This window comes from Zosterops lateralis (genome assembly GCF_965231275.1).
Source record: "Zosterops lateralis genome assembly, chromosome: 1".
NCBI lineage: Eukaryota > Metazoa > Chordata > Aves > Passeriformes > Zosteropidae > Zosterops > Zosterops lateralis.
Window position 1 is genome coordinate 25,037,529 of NC_139762.1, and position 16,328 is coordinate 25,053,856.

The window sequence follows — 16,328 nt, forward strand, 5'->3', positions numbered from 1 at the left end:
GGAGGCATTCCCTTTGCCCAGCTGTACCATTTTGTCTTCATTGGGCAGCATGATGGAGTTTTCAGGCTTTTGATAGATGTGTTTCCATACCAGGGGTGTGCAAGGAGCTGGCATATCCAGTACCCTAGTGCTTTACAGCCTGAGGAAGTCTGCATCTTTCATGTGCTTTCAGCATCATCTACCAAGTTTTGAAAATCAAGTCCTTTAAGGTAGATCTGCAACTCACTGGCTCTTGTGGAGTGCAAATGTTTGCTTTGCGTGCCTAATTTAGGAGCTTTGTGAAGTAAGATAGCTGTATGTGTTCATCAATGCATCTACAGCATCTCGATCCATGCCTGTCATTCCACTTAAGGTGTGCTGGTTTTGTGTAGAGTAGAGGTAATTTTTTTCATAGTATGGGGCTCTGCTGTGGATGTGGGCTGGATACAGTGTTGATAATGCAGGCATGTTTTAGCTATGGCTGAGCAGGGCCTCCAAAAGTCAAGGCCTTTGTTGCATTTCATCTCACACCACCTTGGGTGGGCTGGGAGTGCACAAGGTGTTGGGAGGGGACACAGTCAGGACAGCTGAACCCAGCTGATCCAAGGAATATTCCAGATCATATGACATCATATAAAGTGACAGCATATAAAGTGGGAGAAGAAGAAAAAGGGGGATGTTTGGAGCGCTGTTTTTTCTTTTGTTTCAGGTAATTTTTCGTGGGTGATAGAGCCCTACATCCCTGAGGATGGCTGAACAACTGCCTGGCTGTGAGAATGTGAGAATGAACTCTATATTGGCTTTCCTTGCATATGTGGCTTTTCCTTTATCTACTAAACTGTCTTTATCTCAACCCATGAGTTTTCCGTGTTTTCACTTTTACCCTTCCAGTTCTCTCCTCCATGCCAGTGCAGGGAGTGAGTGGCTCAGAGGGGCTGAGTTGCCCCTGGGGTTAAACCACAAGGTAATGGGTGAAATGTCTTTCGTTCTTTTCCTGGTGTACTTTTAATTTCAACATTCTGGAGACTAAAGAGCTGATACTGGTGATAGTGAGAAGAGATATGAACCTCTACATTTAGAGGATTAATGGGAATTTGGCTAGCTAGTCTGAAAATGTATATGCATTCCCATTTGCAGCACAAAAGCCAGCCTTCCATTTTTAAAAATCATTTATGTGTCTGTTATTCAGATCTGTTAAGAAGAATCAGATCTATTGTGTGAAAGACCCATGCAGTAGACATTCAGTGCTTGGGAATTGTTCATAGAGCCATATTTGAAAAACCACTTCTGCTTAAAATGGTGAGCAGTGATGATGCCATCACAAAACAAGTGGGACAGATCAAAACCAGACTTCTGCTGTTATTCCGAAATTACTTCATCAGAGGAAATCTACCTTGGTGATAAATAAAATAAAATAAAATAAAATAAAATAAAATACTGGTGTCTTGTTTTTCAACTGGGAAAACCGTTCTCTGAAAGAAATAGCATTACACGCTTTTTGGTGAACAAATTATTTCTTATCTTCAATCCTTTGAGTTTTACACTAGACTGCAGTGCTTGTTTGCACTATTTCTGTTTACATGAATTATATAACTAACACATCAATCCTTCACGTTCACCGAAAGAAAGTCATGTACTGCAAAAACCTGTCTCTCTTTCTGTTCTTGAAAAGGCATTAAATTTTCTCATTTAACCAGTGCAGAAATGAAGAATGTATTACATTTTGCACCAAACAAATATTGGCAATATTTCCCAGGAAGCTTGTTTGTATTAGACTGACATGCCATGAGCTGCAAAACCTCACAGGCTCTTGCTGGTGTCTGCATAGGCTGGCTGTGCTGTGGGTCATGGGAGCACAATAGCTAGCAGGGAAATACAGTCATTACACAAGCTAATACACTATCTGCTAATTACAGAACCAGCCCTAGAAGAAAATGAACACCAGAGGAGTGATTATACAGCTGGCCATTCATCTTGAATGTGCATACAAGAAATGTTAGGGAAAGGATTAAGAATGTTCATTTTAGGTTACAATTAAAAATCCAGTCTAAGAGGAAAAGGGAGGATTGCAGTCAGCTGCAGTCAGCAGGACAACTCCACAGCCCTTCCAAAAGGCAGGGCCCTTCCAAATTCTAGCAGGAAGCACACCAAGATTGTACCACAGAGGTGTCAAGAGTTCTGTGTGAGCAGAAGGAACCCATCAGGGATGAAACTTTCCTGCCTTGGATCTCTTCTTCACCCAACCCCCTTCATCAGTGCAGCCTCCATTTTAACCTCAGTTTGGTGACTTGCTATTGCATAATGACCACAATTAGAATTTTTAATTAAGACAATTATAATTGGTTTTGCAATTTTCCAACAACTGCACAGGATTTAAAGGATATTTTAAGAGCAAAGTGATTATTGTAACACTCTATCTTATCCTAGCTTGTTAGAACCGTAATCAAATCATTTGTCACCAAAAAACTAATTTGGAGATATTCCTTTATAGCTCTTGTAAAAGAAAAAGTAACAATACATGCAACAATAGAAGAAACAAGGCTGTCATTCCTTTTTAGCAGAACTGTAATATAAGATGTCACTTATAAGAACACTTCAGAAGCAGACCTATAACTTCAGTTATTCTATCCATGCAGCAGCAGGAACACCCACAGTTTTGAAGAGATAAGGATAATAAGCAGTATATATAATCTGACAGGATGCATTATTTATCATATCATTTAAGGAAAAAGCACTATTGATTTTTTTTAAGCTGTTTTCTTATTAAAGCATTAAAATAATTTCTTCACTTACCTTCCATATGAATGGAAGCAAGAAGTAGCTCACCATATTCACTCATGTTGACCACTACTCACAAATGCATTGAAAAACTGCCTTTCCTAGTCAATATAGGACTGGATATATTCCAGTCAGTCAACCAGATAATCTAGCATTTAAATTCATTTTGGTTTGGCTTGTTTTGTTTCCAAAAGAAAATAAACTAGACTTACTGAACAATGTTGTATTTTTGAAGTATTTTTGGAACCAAAATGTCAGTCTGATAATTTAAGCTGCCTAATAATGGAATTCTAACTCCCAAATTAGTCTCTGGTTTTTCCTTTGTGTGTTGGCATTCCCTCTGAACAACAGTTTGTAAACACTGCTTATTTTAATATTAAGGTCACAGCACTAGTTTCAGTCAATTTGAGCACTTCAGCAGAAGTTGTACTGGAATATAAAAGCCCTCTGTGAACACAATTTTCTCTCCATAGTTTAGAAACAGTGTAAACTGATAATTTTGGTGACTCATTACATTGTTTCCCCTATCTTGTCTCTGCTCTTTACACAGCGGCACTGCTTGTGTAAATGTAGATAATCCAATACCATGAAATAGTTAGAAAAGAACTGAAAACCCAGTTATTTTCAGCTCCAAGGCAAAACCCTTGATAACAGTATCTTTGAGTAAATTAGCTTAGCACCAAACAATTCAACTATACTGAAAGTGCTACATACCTGGTAATGCATTAGTATATGCATGATGTAATCATATATTTCTCCAGCAAGTCGGTTTTCTGGTCTCCAGGGAATAATAACAAATTGAATTCCAAGTAAGGGCACCAGGATTAAAGTGGCTCTGACAGCTTTCATATACATGTTGGACTCAGCACGATGGGTATCTCTAAGCTTTGTCACCAAAACTCGGACAATATTAAGCAAAAAGAAAAAATTGACCTGGAAAAACAAAGCTACTGTAGGTGAAAGCATTCAAATTAAACTCAATATAAAAATACAAAGCACTTAAATGGCAATAAAGTGTAGCTTTCTAGCTTTATTGTATCTCATCATAGGCAGCTCTTTGGCAGTCAGGTCTTGGAAAGTACCTTGAATATTTTCAGGAAAGACCTGTTAAGGAGCTCTACATGCTTTGGAGCCTGCATGCATGCTTCAGGCAGGCAGGCGTCAGTTCTAGGATGCACTGATATTTTGACACTGATGTGGGCAAATTCAGGGTTTCCAGGGAACAATAAATACTACTTTTATATCAGAAGTTTAAATGGGGTGGCCAAATTGTCCCCTAGAAATAACCATCTCTCTGTCCTGAGTCTGACAGTTGCTGAGCTATCCTGTCAGGTGAGACAAACTGCAGCATGTCCCTGAGCACATGGGACCTATGGGAGCACACAATTTCCCTAGGGAATATGCTCCATGGATTAATGCTCCAGGCTTGTTTGTGAGCAGAGGTGTAAGGCTGTTCTTGAGGAAAACCTAGGGCACGCCTTGCCTCCATCTGGACTGCAGGGACCTTGTGGTACTCTGCCCACAGGGAACAGGTAACAGTTGCTGTCTCAGGGCAGAAATGCCAGACACCAGAAAATTTTGGCCCTGACTCTTATGATCCATCATACCAAGAAGTTCAGCATCTCCTCAGTTATTTCAGGAAATCTGATCTCAGCATAGAGTAACCTGCTCTTGAATCTGGCTTCATAGAGAGCTCCTTGTGGGATGTGCTGAGAGCCTGCAGGAAGAGGGAGGGCAGACCCAGGCTGATAATGAGCTCAGTGGTTACCCTGTGGACATCCCTGGCATCACAGACCCTCTTGGTCTCCAGTGTACCCAGATCACTCTTTCCCCCTCTGCTACACCAAAATCAGACACTGACACTCTGGAACTTTAATGGACTTTCTTTTTACTGCTAATTCGTTGAAATTAGTATATAAGTTGTATAATTTCCATAGATATTTCAAGGGCTCAGATCACATCTATATACCAGAAATTTCAGTTGATTTTTTTCAGAACAGTGAATCAGCAAGCTCTGGTAAAACATTTCATCACTTCTAAACTATATCGGGAGACCTTTCAACTGTTTTACATTTGTGCTCTACTAGAAAAGAGGAATAATAAATTACTTCTGAGGTCCCATTCAACATTAAATTTAAACCTTATTCTCCATCCTATTCTGACTTCACTCACTCTGCTTAACCTTCACTTTTAGATTTTCTGAAAGTAACTGTGAAAAGTCAAAGGAAGACTTTACAAAGCTAAAACCCCTCAGCTCTTCTGAATCAGTCTGCCACTATGGGATTTTTTGTAGCAAATCAAGCAGGACACACTGTAGACATTGACATCTTTATAAGAAAAATAAGATTGGAAATTACATAAGTGCAATACAGAAATTATAAGAATAATGTCTTATTTTGAAAACAGCTAAAGATTCTTCTTGTTTCATAATGGTCGCTTTCCTTTTTCTTTGTGGCCAATGTACAGACTGGAATCACGGTCACAAAAATAAAGGTTAAATGGCTTCTCTCGGATGGTATTTGGCATTACAATAGCAGATACAGTCAAAATTGAACCAATAAACCCACAATAATTGTGATTCTTTGGGACAAACAGACTTCCTATAAGGCAGGGAAAGATGGGCTATTTCACATAGCTGATGTTAAAGACTGCTTCTCCAGAAAGGGTAGATTGATTTTTTTTTTTTCAGCTATTATATGAAAAGTTGTTTATTCAAAGGTGTTCCCAGTAATCATTGTGCTATTGTTTGAGGCAATTATTGCAGATATGTCCACATAGGTGTTTACAAGTAAGAGGCAGATAAAAAGATGAAAGTGCATCTTGAGTGACACAATGATATGAGCTTGGGGCTTGGGTTGAATAAAATCCTTTCTGTGCCTGTCAGGAAGGTCAGGGTTACAATGCCCAGCTGCATGACTGGCATACCAGATATTGTATGTATACACATCGCCAAGCTGCACTTTGAATCTTGTCCTCCTACTCAGACAACTCAGTCCAGTTCTTTCCTTGGAACTCTTTTAGCTCCCTACCTTTGGACCATATCAGCCCAGTGACCAGCAAAACCCATGCTGAGCAACCAGCTCACTCCAGCTAAGGCACAGTTAAACAACTGATGCTACATAAATGCAGTGTATTCATTTCAAGTCCCACTGGAAAAAGGTGTTTTGAGCCTGTCCTTTGTAACACCGAGTAGAGAAAACCTCTAGTTACTGCTGAGTTTTGACCAAAATACTTCTAGTACAGAAGGTTCTATTTTGTTCAGGTTTGCAGCATTTCTAAAATAATTATTATACTGGTATATTGTTGATAGCAAACAATATTCTTACCAATAAAGCTGCCATTACAGGTCCATGAACAATATAAAGCAAGTGTGTGTCAACACTCATCCAGCAGCTGGAGGAGAAATACAGCATTAACATTTGTTATTAACTTGAATAAAATTTGCAGCACAGTTAAATAATGCTAAGTTCCTTCAAAATCAGGCATCCTACTCACTTGTCATTGAAGTATCTGGCTCTTGCAACTGCATGAATGGATGCTGGCACTAAAGGGAACCCTGAAATGATTAAAGTTATAAATCAGTCTTGGTATTTGTTTAACTTGAATTTCATGTGTGTCACACACTAATAAGTCTCTTGTTCACAAAACATATGGATGTGAAATCACATCTTTCAGGAAAGAACTTATTGAAGCACACCCAGATCCTGGCAACACCTCAGTGGTGAAATGCAAAACGGATTAACATTCAAGGCAGGCCAAAAGTAGAAGCAAAACCCACAGACCATGCTCTCCTGGGGTGTCTCAAAGCTGCTGCCAGGGTCCCCTGCACTGCTGTGGCTTTTGAAGGGAAGGGTGTGAGCAGGCAGTGTGGGAAGGATGTAGGGATCATTCTGTTCTCAGAGGCGTCTTCCCTCAGGAAACCAGGGACACTTGTTAGAATCATGTAAATAACTGTTGAGCAAGAGAGAGGCACATTGACTTGCATGCCAGATTATGGAGCAATAAGAAACAGAGTACAGAGTTTCTCTTTTGGAGCCAATGGCATGAGAAAGTGTTTGGAGCCAGGAGGTTTTTGGGGGCGGGAATTCATGCTATCTTCTGTAGGTTCTCAGTGTCTTTGCAGCCAAGCCCACTCCATGTATCTTTATCTCAACAGGGAGAAGAGCTGTGAATACCATAAATCCACATATCCTGACTTATTTGTGACACCTCAGAGGAGGCTTTGACAAGGAGCTGATGGGAGCAAATTTGCACTGGGCTTGGCAACATGTCATTCTTAACAAAGTGGAAAGCTCAAGTTCTTCTTTCCAGCCTGACACTGACAGTAACAGAGTGGTCCACCCCTTTCCCTTCAGCTTGCTTAAATGTCATATCCCTCTCTGACAGGCTAGAAACCTGGGACTGGGGAGCCTGAACCACAGTCCTGACCCCAGTTTGTACAGCCTTGCACCTACAGACAGCTGGACATGATCTGCTGCCTTTTCTGTCCTGTGCAGACAACTTGGTGCATGCTTTTGGTGCTACTGCTGCCTGTTCTCTATGAAACACAGACTTTTCTACTGAACTTTGAATATTCTATAATTATAAATGAAAATGTGTGAAAATATCCTATCAATGCCATGATTAATCACAGAGGGCTTAAAAGAACACAGCTCCTGTTTTATTCACGTTAGTGGTTTCATAAAAATATTTAGAAGAGATGGAGGATCCTTAGCCATATTGTGGGGAGTGAGAATAAGGTCGATAGGTACAAAAATAGGACACTCTTATGTTTACAGGTAACTTTAAGCAATAGCTATTTACTCTACTGAAAAGAAAAAAAAAAGTTACTATTGCAATTTACCTTTGGAGGACAATGCAGCTGTGGGAGAACAAACTGGATTGTCTTCTCCTTTATATGTTTTTAGAAAATGATGCCTTGGCCTCTGGCTGCAGAATTCCCTTTTTGGGTGATGATGCACAGCAAAACAATAAAAATCTCAGAATAAAAAGAAAGGAGCCTATGACTTCGGGGTGAGTTCATGGGATTGACAGCTTGAGAAAATAGTTTTGATTGGGAAATGGAGCAAGTCTGGGCCAGTTTTGTTGACAGATTGAAATGCAATTTTTAAGGGGCCTTTCTGTAATAGCAAAACTTCTTCAGCTGTAAACTATGACCTGGAGTCTTGCAAGTACATCATGTCACATGATGTAAAGAGAGCTTTCTTCTTCTGCTAAATGCATTAGAAATTAGATATTTGGCTCAACAAGCTCAAAAGCAAATCTCAAGAATGCAGTGAAAAGTCTTCATTGGCTAGTTACAGGCTAAGAAGCTCATGACTCTCTAAAGCTGAGATTTCCAGCGGCAAGCTGGATGGGCTGTTCTAGTGCTAAGTGTTGCTCTTGTAAAGGGTCAAAAAGCAGACAGTTACGGAGGAGTGGAGGATCAAAGACTTTGAGGTCCCGGGATCGTGGTTACATGTATCACTACAGAGCCCCACCTACACATGGTAAGCACTGAATAATGCAGAGAAGGTCCCAGGGACAGATGTGACATATCCCTTTAGGTCATGCCAGGTCCTTTACAGCACAAACTGGCAATCAGGTCAGTATTCCCAGGACAACTTGGAAGGCGCTCAGTTTCAGCACTGTCCAAATAAATGATTTCCTTTTCACTTTTATGTGCGTGAAGCTGTCTGAAGCAGCCAGAGTGAACTGTACTGTTGCACACAGTTGATACTGTTTTCTTGACCTGCCTAATGGTGATTTCCTGACCCAGTGAAACAATAACAAATAAGAAGTGACGTCCCCAGCAGCAGTTTGCAGAGAAGGGGTCAACTGATGGCATCGGCCTTGAAATACATCTGCCCATGTCAGATTCCATTGAATCACCTCGAACCTTTTGTAGATGTTTTTATATTTGCTCAGATTTTTATTTTTCTTATAGAGCTATTTTACAAATGTCACTTGCGGTTTTTCCAAATAAAGTAGGCCAGATCTTCTTGCATAAAGATTAGCAATAAATTACTTCAGATTAGCAAAAAAGTAACTTCATCTTGGACATTTGCCTTGCTCTCTTGAATTGTAATTCAGAGCACAGCCTGCTCTGGTTACCCTGTATTGCCCTTTGGAGAAATGTATCTCTGTCTACTGATTAACATTGGATGGATGTTTAAAGTTAGACTGTGTTTACTACTGCTTCCGGAATCAGTGGAATTACAATGATTCATGCAAACTTAAGAGGCAACCAGATAGTTGTAATCAGACCATTTTGCTATTAATAATTTTTTTTTTTTTTTGGAAGTATTAATCTAGTTTCATAAAAAAGGCCGAAGATGCATTGTCAAGAGTTATGTCCATTTTTAATAACTTCTTCCTTCTCAAGATATCAGCTCCCTATTGCCACAGCCACTATCCTCTTTATTTTTTGGGCAGCTCTGCATACTGAGGTGTGTCTTATCAGGTAACTTCACTGAATTCACCACCATGCTGCTGGTGTCATTCTCAGCACTACTACAGCTGGCTCATTAGCTTTCATTGCAGGCTGGATGTCATAGAAGCATTAAATTGCACTGCCTAAACTGAATGTCACCAGAGGGGAAAAAAAAAAAAAAAAAGTCTATGACCATATTCCTCTTGCATAATTGGATATGAAGTGATACTATTTTGGGAAGCCTTGTTCTGCAAGACATGAAAAAGTTTTGTCTAGAAGCAAATGTTTAAAATGGCTCATCACATTGGGTTGCTGTTTCACAGCCCTGTGAGACTGTTTATATTCAGATATTCTGAGCTATGAGATTTTTGTGATAGCACAGCAGCTTGCTCCAAGAGGACTCAGCTATTTGGATTGGCAAAGTCCAGAAACTCTTACTTGATTTAGAGTTCTTCAGGAAGGTTGTCTTCATTTTAAGAGCTGATAATGTTTCACATAATTTTAATTCCAAAAGCATTACAAGTGCCTCTCATCTTAGAAAAGATGCCGTTCTCATAAGAAAAAAGTGTGCATGCTGGTGTTCTCATTAACAAAACCCCAAAAAACAAAAACCACCAAAGACAAATTATTACTTGCCTGGAGACTGCTATCTGGTACTACTAACTATATAAACTAGAAAATCATGTGAATTTTCTTGGTATCTAATGTAGGTATCCTAAGAGCACTAAGCTTTGTATAAGAGGAAAGTAAATGACCAGACTTCGAAAGTAAAATCCAGACAGGGGATAACTGTGTTGTTACAGCTCATTTGGGATCAAATATTGGATGTTTAACTTGTGTTTGAAGATAGAGTTTTAAATTTCTTCAGAAAATATAGAACTGGGTCATTTTCCTCTAATCTAATTACCTAGTTGCCTAATTATCCATTAATCTAAAAATTCCTGATTTTATTAGTTTAAGCAATAGGGCAATTTTTCAATTTTCCTGCTTAAATGAAATAATCTTGAAAAAGTACAACTTCATCAGTAAGGATAGCAAATATGGAATAAATTGTATCAGCTTCAGACAGGGATTGCAGGAACATCCCTGTGTGCAGTGGGACAATGTATAAAGATCCATCATTTGCTGCTTTGCTGCACCAGTGGTTTCAAGATAGGGGCACTGCCTTATCAGAAATTGGGACGAGGCACAGATTCACAGTTGCCACACTGGAAAAAAGCTCTTGATATTGATTTTCAGTCAACACTGATATGGACTGGATTTCAAATAGTGATTTAAATGTAAAAGATACTTCATTGTAATTTGCTGATTGTATTTATATGGTCTTTTACTGGACTAGATAGTCCAAAAGAAAAATATCTGCTGCTACCCATTAAAAAGGCAAGGGGTCCCTTAGCAAAAAGAGAAGAGATTGAATATCTGGAGATGAAGAACCAGACATAGTCATGGTTCTTTGGGGAATATGCATCTGACCACATGCTGTTGGACAAAACCAGTCCTGACAGCAAACCTATTATCTACTTAGTAGGTAAAATTTTTTTTTTCCGTTAAAACAACATGTGCCAAAATATATCTGATACTGGATTCACTTCCAGAGAAATTGCAGTTTCTCTTTTTGTATGCTGTGTTTGCTTCACTTTGTGAGGCATGGATACTGATCTTTCCTCTTGATTCCAGAAAAATTATACTTTATAGATACTGTCACACATTCATGTTTTTGTATATATGTGACAAAAATAAACAATTTTTTTTAGAGAAGAGATATACTTGAATAATTTTTTTTCCCATAGCTTTTCTTAACAGAGCTTAGGCATTTCCTCCTGCAAATGCCAAGAAACAACAAATAAAAAATACATTTTCATGCTGTTTTTTGTAAGTTTATAAGCCCATCTAATTATACGCACTAAAATTTAGAGTCCAAGAACTCAGTCTGAAGCTATGATCTATTGACATAAACTACATCATGAGTGGTATATAAGTGCCAGAAGAATCCAAAAATCTGGATGTACTGACCATCTTGCTACAAATAGTAGCATACATACCCCAGCCCAAGAGGTAGTACCAGTGCAAACGCTGCTCTTCGGCAAACACTGCCACCACGATCAGCGTGTGGAGATAAATGCCTTCGCAGAGCATCCAGAAGTAGTTGCAGCCCAGCATGTACTGATGAAAGAATTGCAGCACTTTGCAGCTTACCTGTTAGATAAATGAGAGAAAGTCACACACTTGACCAGCATTTTGCATTTAAGTAGGCAAAGACAAATGTTACTGCTAGGCTATAAGAAAGTAAAAGGGAACAAAAATTCCCAGTTCTTTCTGGTTTTTGGGGTTTTGTTTCAGCACCTATCAGTGAGAGGGATTTTAAACTTTTATAAATGAGATGAACTAAAGGAATTAAATGAAATTAATAAATTAAAATTAAATCCCTCACAAAGTAGGATTATGATAAAAACACTCCAAAAAGCACCACAAAATAAAAAGTTCCTTCAAAATTCAGTAATTTGATGGGTTTTTTAGAACTGAAACAAACAACTTGCTGTAGAGGTCAAAGGAGGGCTGTGAAAAAAGACAGTAACATCAAGCTCCAATTTGGGTGACTTCCTTTTGATCAAACTTAGAGAAGTTTTTATTTAGGTCTCCCTTCTAAGCCAGAGTAATTTATGCTTTAAACAGCCCCCAGCTCTCAATGAATTCCTTTGGAAATTCATACAAGTGCATGTTTTTGTGGCAGCAGAGATTCTTTTTGTAGGGTACCAGGGAGATTTTGTCACTTTGTGAGGTGACAGCTTTGCTCTATTTTGATGAAATAAAAAATTGACATGTGGAGCTAAATGGAGCTGGTGAAGTGGTTCCCATGCATGATTCAGATGAGGTTGCAGATGTAGACCTTGACAAGGGATTGTGGCTACAAATTTCCAGAAAGCAGTGGGCAGATGGTGGAGAAAACCATGTTGTGTCCACTACTGGAGTGCCAGCTGGTGAGGAACAATGCTACTCTTCTTCTTCATGTCCATTTGCTTTCTTATGGAGGGCAGTGAGGTCCTCCCCCTGAACTTCATTGTCACCACAATGCAGGAGGGCCAGGAGGAGTGAGCAGGAATTGCTGTGCTGATAGAGACCCACGGCTTCTGGGGAGCACCACTTGCCACCTGGAAATCTGAGGTCATGCCAGTGATAGCAAAGTAACAGTCACCATCTGTGGCCACAGGAGAATACTTCTTTCCCTTAACTTCTGCAGATGTTTTCCAAGCTGGCTACCTGAGCTTTATAAGATGTCATTAGGATTCACTTGTCTCTTTCAAGAGACACTACTGCAGTTCAGCAGATAGGGGACTGCATGGTTTGCATTTGTCTGGACTGCTCGTTTTGCATTTGTCTGGACTGCTCCTCTGGATCAGAAAATCTTCTCAGTCATTCAGTCCACCACCTTCTGTTGCTGAAGAACATTCCCAATTGCCCAAACATGTGTATTTAGTTCTGTTTCAATATTTGCAGAGCAGGTTGGTGTTCATGAAAATACAGGTTTATTGCTGAACAGTTCTTAAAAGTGTGTCCAAAAAGGCTTGTATACTGAACCCAACCCAACCCAACCAACCACCACTACCACCACCAGCCAAGCAAATGATAAGGGAAGATATATTTGCTCCCTTTTCTGTGGGCAAAAGTGTTAATTAAGGCTCTTAATATCATTCCTGGACTGCTTTTCACAGGTCTGGGTCAATATGTTTATTGCCTTGTTTCCTAGCCCATGCTCAATGCAGCCTCCTAGCTGGTGGCTTACCTTTCTCTCTTCTCCCCTTATTGATCACTCATCCCTACAAGGGCTGCCTTGCCTGACAGGCACTTCCCTCAGTCTGCCCATGGATTCAGGTGGCACCTTCCCTGGCATCAGCCAGCCACCCAGGCCTCTAAAATGTGAGCAAACTTCCTGAGCCATCATAGCACTTTTCTGTGTATGGCCCAGCACTGTGTCCCCTTGTGGAGGTCTCCAAGGAGGAGCTGGAGGTCGGGGGATCACCTGAGGGCTCAAGACATCACTTTCCTGATGGCTTTAGTGGGAGCGACTCAGGGTGCCTTCGTGTTGCACACAGGCTGGTCCTGCTCTTACCACCCAGTCACCTGGACTCTAGGAACAACTTTGCCTTCAGCTTGGCAGGTGGAGGGGAGCTGAGCACAGATGGTGAGTTCTGCAATAAAATTCGTGGTACATCTCAAATCCGTCATTTTGACTTAATTCTTTCCCTGTTTCATACTGCCCAACTGAAGGGAAGGTGACTATGGAGGATCCTTGCTTCTCTTTACCATCTGTACCCACTGTTCACCAGCCCTCTGAGCAGAGACTGACTGAATGTACCTCCCTCCAGAACCAAGTCAGTCTTTGCTGGCACTTGTATCTGGAGCTCAAACAAATGCACACATAGAAAAAACATTCCCTGACAGCTACAGAGCTAAGCTCCATTTATTTAATTTCCCAACATTTCTTTCTTTTGTGTACCCTCCATTTGAACTATGACTTGTGTGTTCAAAAACGGAATCTTTTACTTGTCCTTTAGAGCAATAGACATGCAGCCAACATATGACTCTTGAGGAACGTAGTCCCTTATGATGTAATAAGTTAGAGAAGTAAGAAAACCCTCGGTAAAACATAAAGGATTGTTATGGCTAGTGCTTTCACATGCATAATATTAATTTGAGAAATTATCTGAAAAAGTTATTATAAGGAGTTTAAGCACAACAGTGCATTGAGATAAGATGTTAGATTTCTATTATTCAAAGGGAAAAATAATCAGTCTGCTTTGGATGAGGTAAAAAATGCAGTGTGTTTCAGCTGTGGCTATGTGATGCAATGGAAATATTTTCCTACAATAAAGAAACTGTTTTTCTTTGGTCAGAGCAAGTAAAAGAGGTTTTTCAGTAAAAGCGAACCTTTTACTGATAAGAATTGGATTGATAAAAATAAAACATGACAAATGCAAACAACACCTTGGTGTATAATAATTGTAATTGAGAAGATTGCAAAAATAGTAAGTTTAGTATATTGTTTATTTTTACAGAAATGAGTAAAATAAAACTGCAAGATGATGCAGAAGCAAATCAAGCACCTGTTCAATGCCTGATAACTGATTGTTTTCTTTACTGTAGTTTATGAATCTTTGCTATAATCTATAAAGACTGAGATCCATGATTTATAAGACAGGTATTTTTACTATAAAAATGGTGAGGCACTGGAACAGGTTGCCCAGAGAGGTTGTAGACTCCCTAAACCTGGAAGTGTTCAAGATCATGTTGGGTGGGGCTCTGAGTAACCTGGTCTAAGGGAAGGTGTCACTGCCCACAGCAGGGCCATTGGAATTAGATGATCTTTAGATGATCTTTTCTCTGATCCCTTCCAACCAAACAATTCCATGATTCCAGGATTTATGACTGTTGAATTTGAGATAAGAAACACATGTAGGGAGTTTATTTTCTGCTGAAGACAAAAGTTTTGTTTTAAGTTCTTTGAGGCAGTGGCTCTGTCCTTGTTGTGTCTTGTAGAATATGCAGCACGGTGAAATCCAGGAAAAGATTATTGTAACACCTTCACACTCTGAAGGGGAGTAAAAAGTCATGAGCTTTTCAGTCTGCAGGTGTGCAGGTGACTAAAGCTAGTGGGTTTTAATTCATGAACAGCACAGACAGAGAAAATAGCAGGTCCTTTCTAGTGCAGCCCCACAATGGTTTCTCAGGTTGGTGGGCCTGTCTCCTGAACAAATACTCCACTTTTTGACAGCCTGTAAACAGACAGCACTGTTCTGCACTGTCCTGCTGATGGCTATAGTGTAGGGGAAGTGTAAAAAAATTACCAGGAAAAATTACCAGCCCTCAAAGTCAGGTAACCACCTAAAACATCAGCTCCTTTTGTGCTTCTGGAAGGATGTCCAAGAATGAACCTCTTTTTGCAGAGTGCAATGTGGAAAGAAACTCAATCTGTGAGTAAGGAGGCTGCCTCTGGCCAGATGTCTGCATTGCTTTGATGGGCACAGAAACTGAGAAAATTTCTTTCCAGATCTGCAGGACAGCATCCAAGAAAAAAAAAAAGGTCCACTATTGCTAATTCTCCTTCCTCATAAAAGAAATCTGCAATGACTTTAGATTATGACCTAATTACTCAGGGGCAGAAGTGGTCAATAGGAATACAGTCAGTCATATTCTCACTTGCAAGTCTTGCAGAGAGTTATGGAACCCTTGTAAACATCACAGCTGCAGTATGCAACCAAAGCACTTCAAAAGGATTCTGGAACATTTCCCAGAGGAGAAATAAAACAATTTACTTTCCTTTTACAAGAAAGAGATAGAAAAGGTGTCTATGATGTTTTGCAGGGCATATTGGCAAATTATAAACACTCTAAATGTTCCAATCCTGCCAAAGGTGTCCCAGAGGTCCATCTGCCTATGCAGGACCCTGCAATTGCACAATAATGTAATTGGCATAGTGCTCTCCTCAGCTAATCCAGCAGCCTCTCATCATCATTTCTCTGTTAAGGCTTTCCTTGGTTATTGGTTGATAACTTATGGACAGAAAACTGCACCATTAATTATCATCACTACTCACCAGGGCAAGTCAAGACAAAACTCTTGAACTACATAAACCCCAGAACTCCATTTTCAGTGATAATAACAAAATTTGATATGAAATAAACCTGCTAATTGTTTGAGGAGGCTGTCCTAGTAATTCAGTCAGAGCAAAAGTCTTGACTGTGTTTTGGCACAGTAAAGTTGTACAGATTCCTGTGTGTGCCCATTCCTGAACTGCTTTCCTGGGTAAAGGAATTCAGGGTGGCAGGTTGGGAGGTCTGTGTTTTACATCAGTTCTTGTCAACTCCAGAGAGCCTGCGCTATGGAAAAAAAGTGTGGGAAAGCCCCTTAGTGTGCATAATGATATATCTCTTCTCCAGTGCTCACTATCCATTGAAATGCCCCCCACTGACATTTCAAATAAATTGCTGAGTACAGGTCAGCCAAGGTTATGGATTTTAAACCAAGCCAGCTACATCTACATCACTACATCTGTACAATTCTTTGTTTGAAAAGGAATAAACATATTTGACCTTACTATTCTAGTTCCCCTTCACCTCTGGGAAACCTCCCCAGTGTATGGCAGCAAAGGACCCTCCTTAAA

The 16,328-nt window shown here is 39.9% G+C and overlaps 1 protein-coding gene across 2 annotated transcripts in view; it reads right to left on the reverse strand.

Moving 5' to 3' along the window:
• CALCR (calcitonin receptor) overlaps nt 1-16,328 on the reverse strand; it is a 155,225-nt gene that overhangs the window by 12,695 nt on the left and 126,202 nt on the right. For both annotated transcript variants that reach the window (XM_083867200.1, XM_083867199.1), the window contains 4 exons: nt 11,212-11,365; nt 6,253-6,313; nt 6,084-6,150; nt 3,472-3,690 (listed from right to left, as the gene is read on the reverse strand). In XM_083867200.1, coding sequence (XP_083723326.1) covers nt 3,472-3,690; nt 6,084-6,150; nt 6,253-6,313; nt 11,212-11,365 — 501 coding nt within the window. The remainder of the gene's footprint in view (nt 1-3,471; nt 3,691-6,083; nt 6,151-6,252; nt 6,314-11,211; nt 11,366-16,328) is intronic.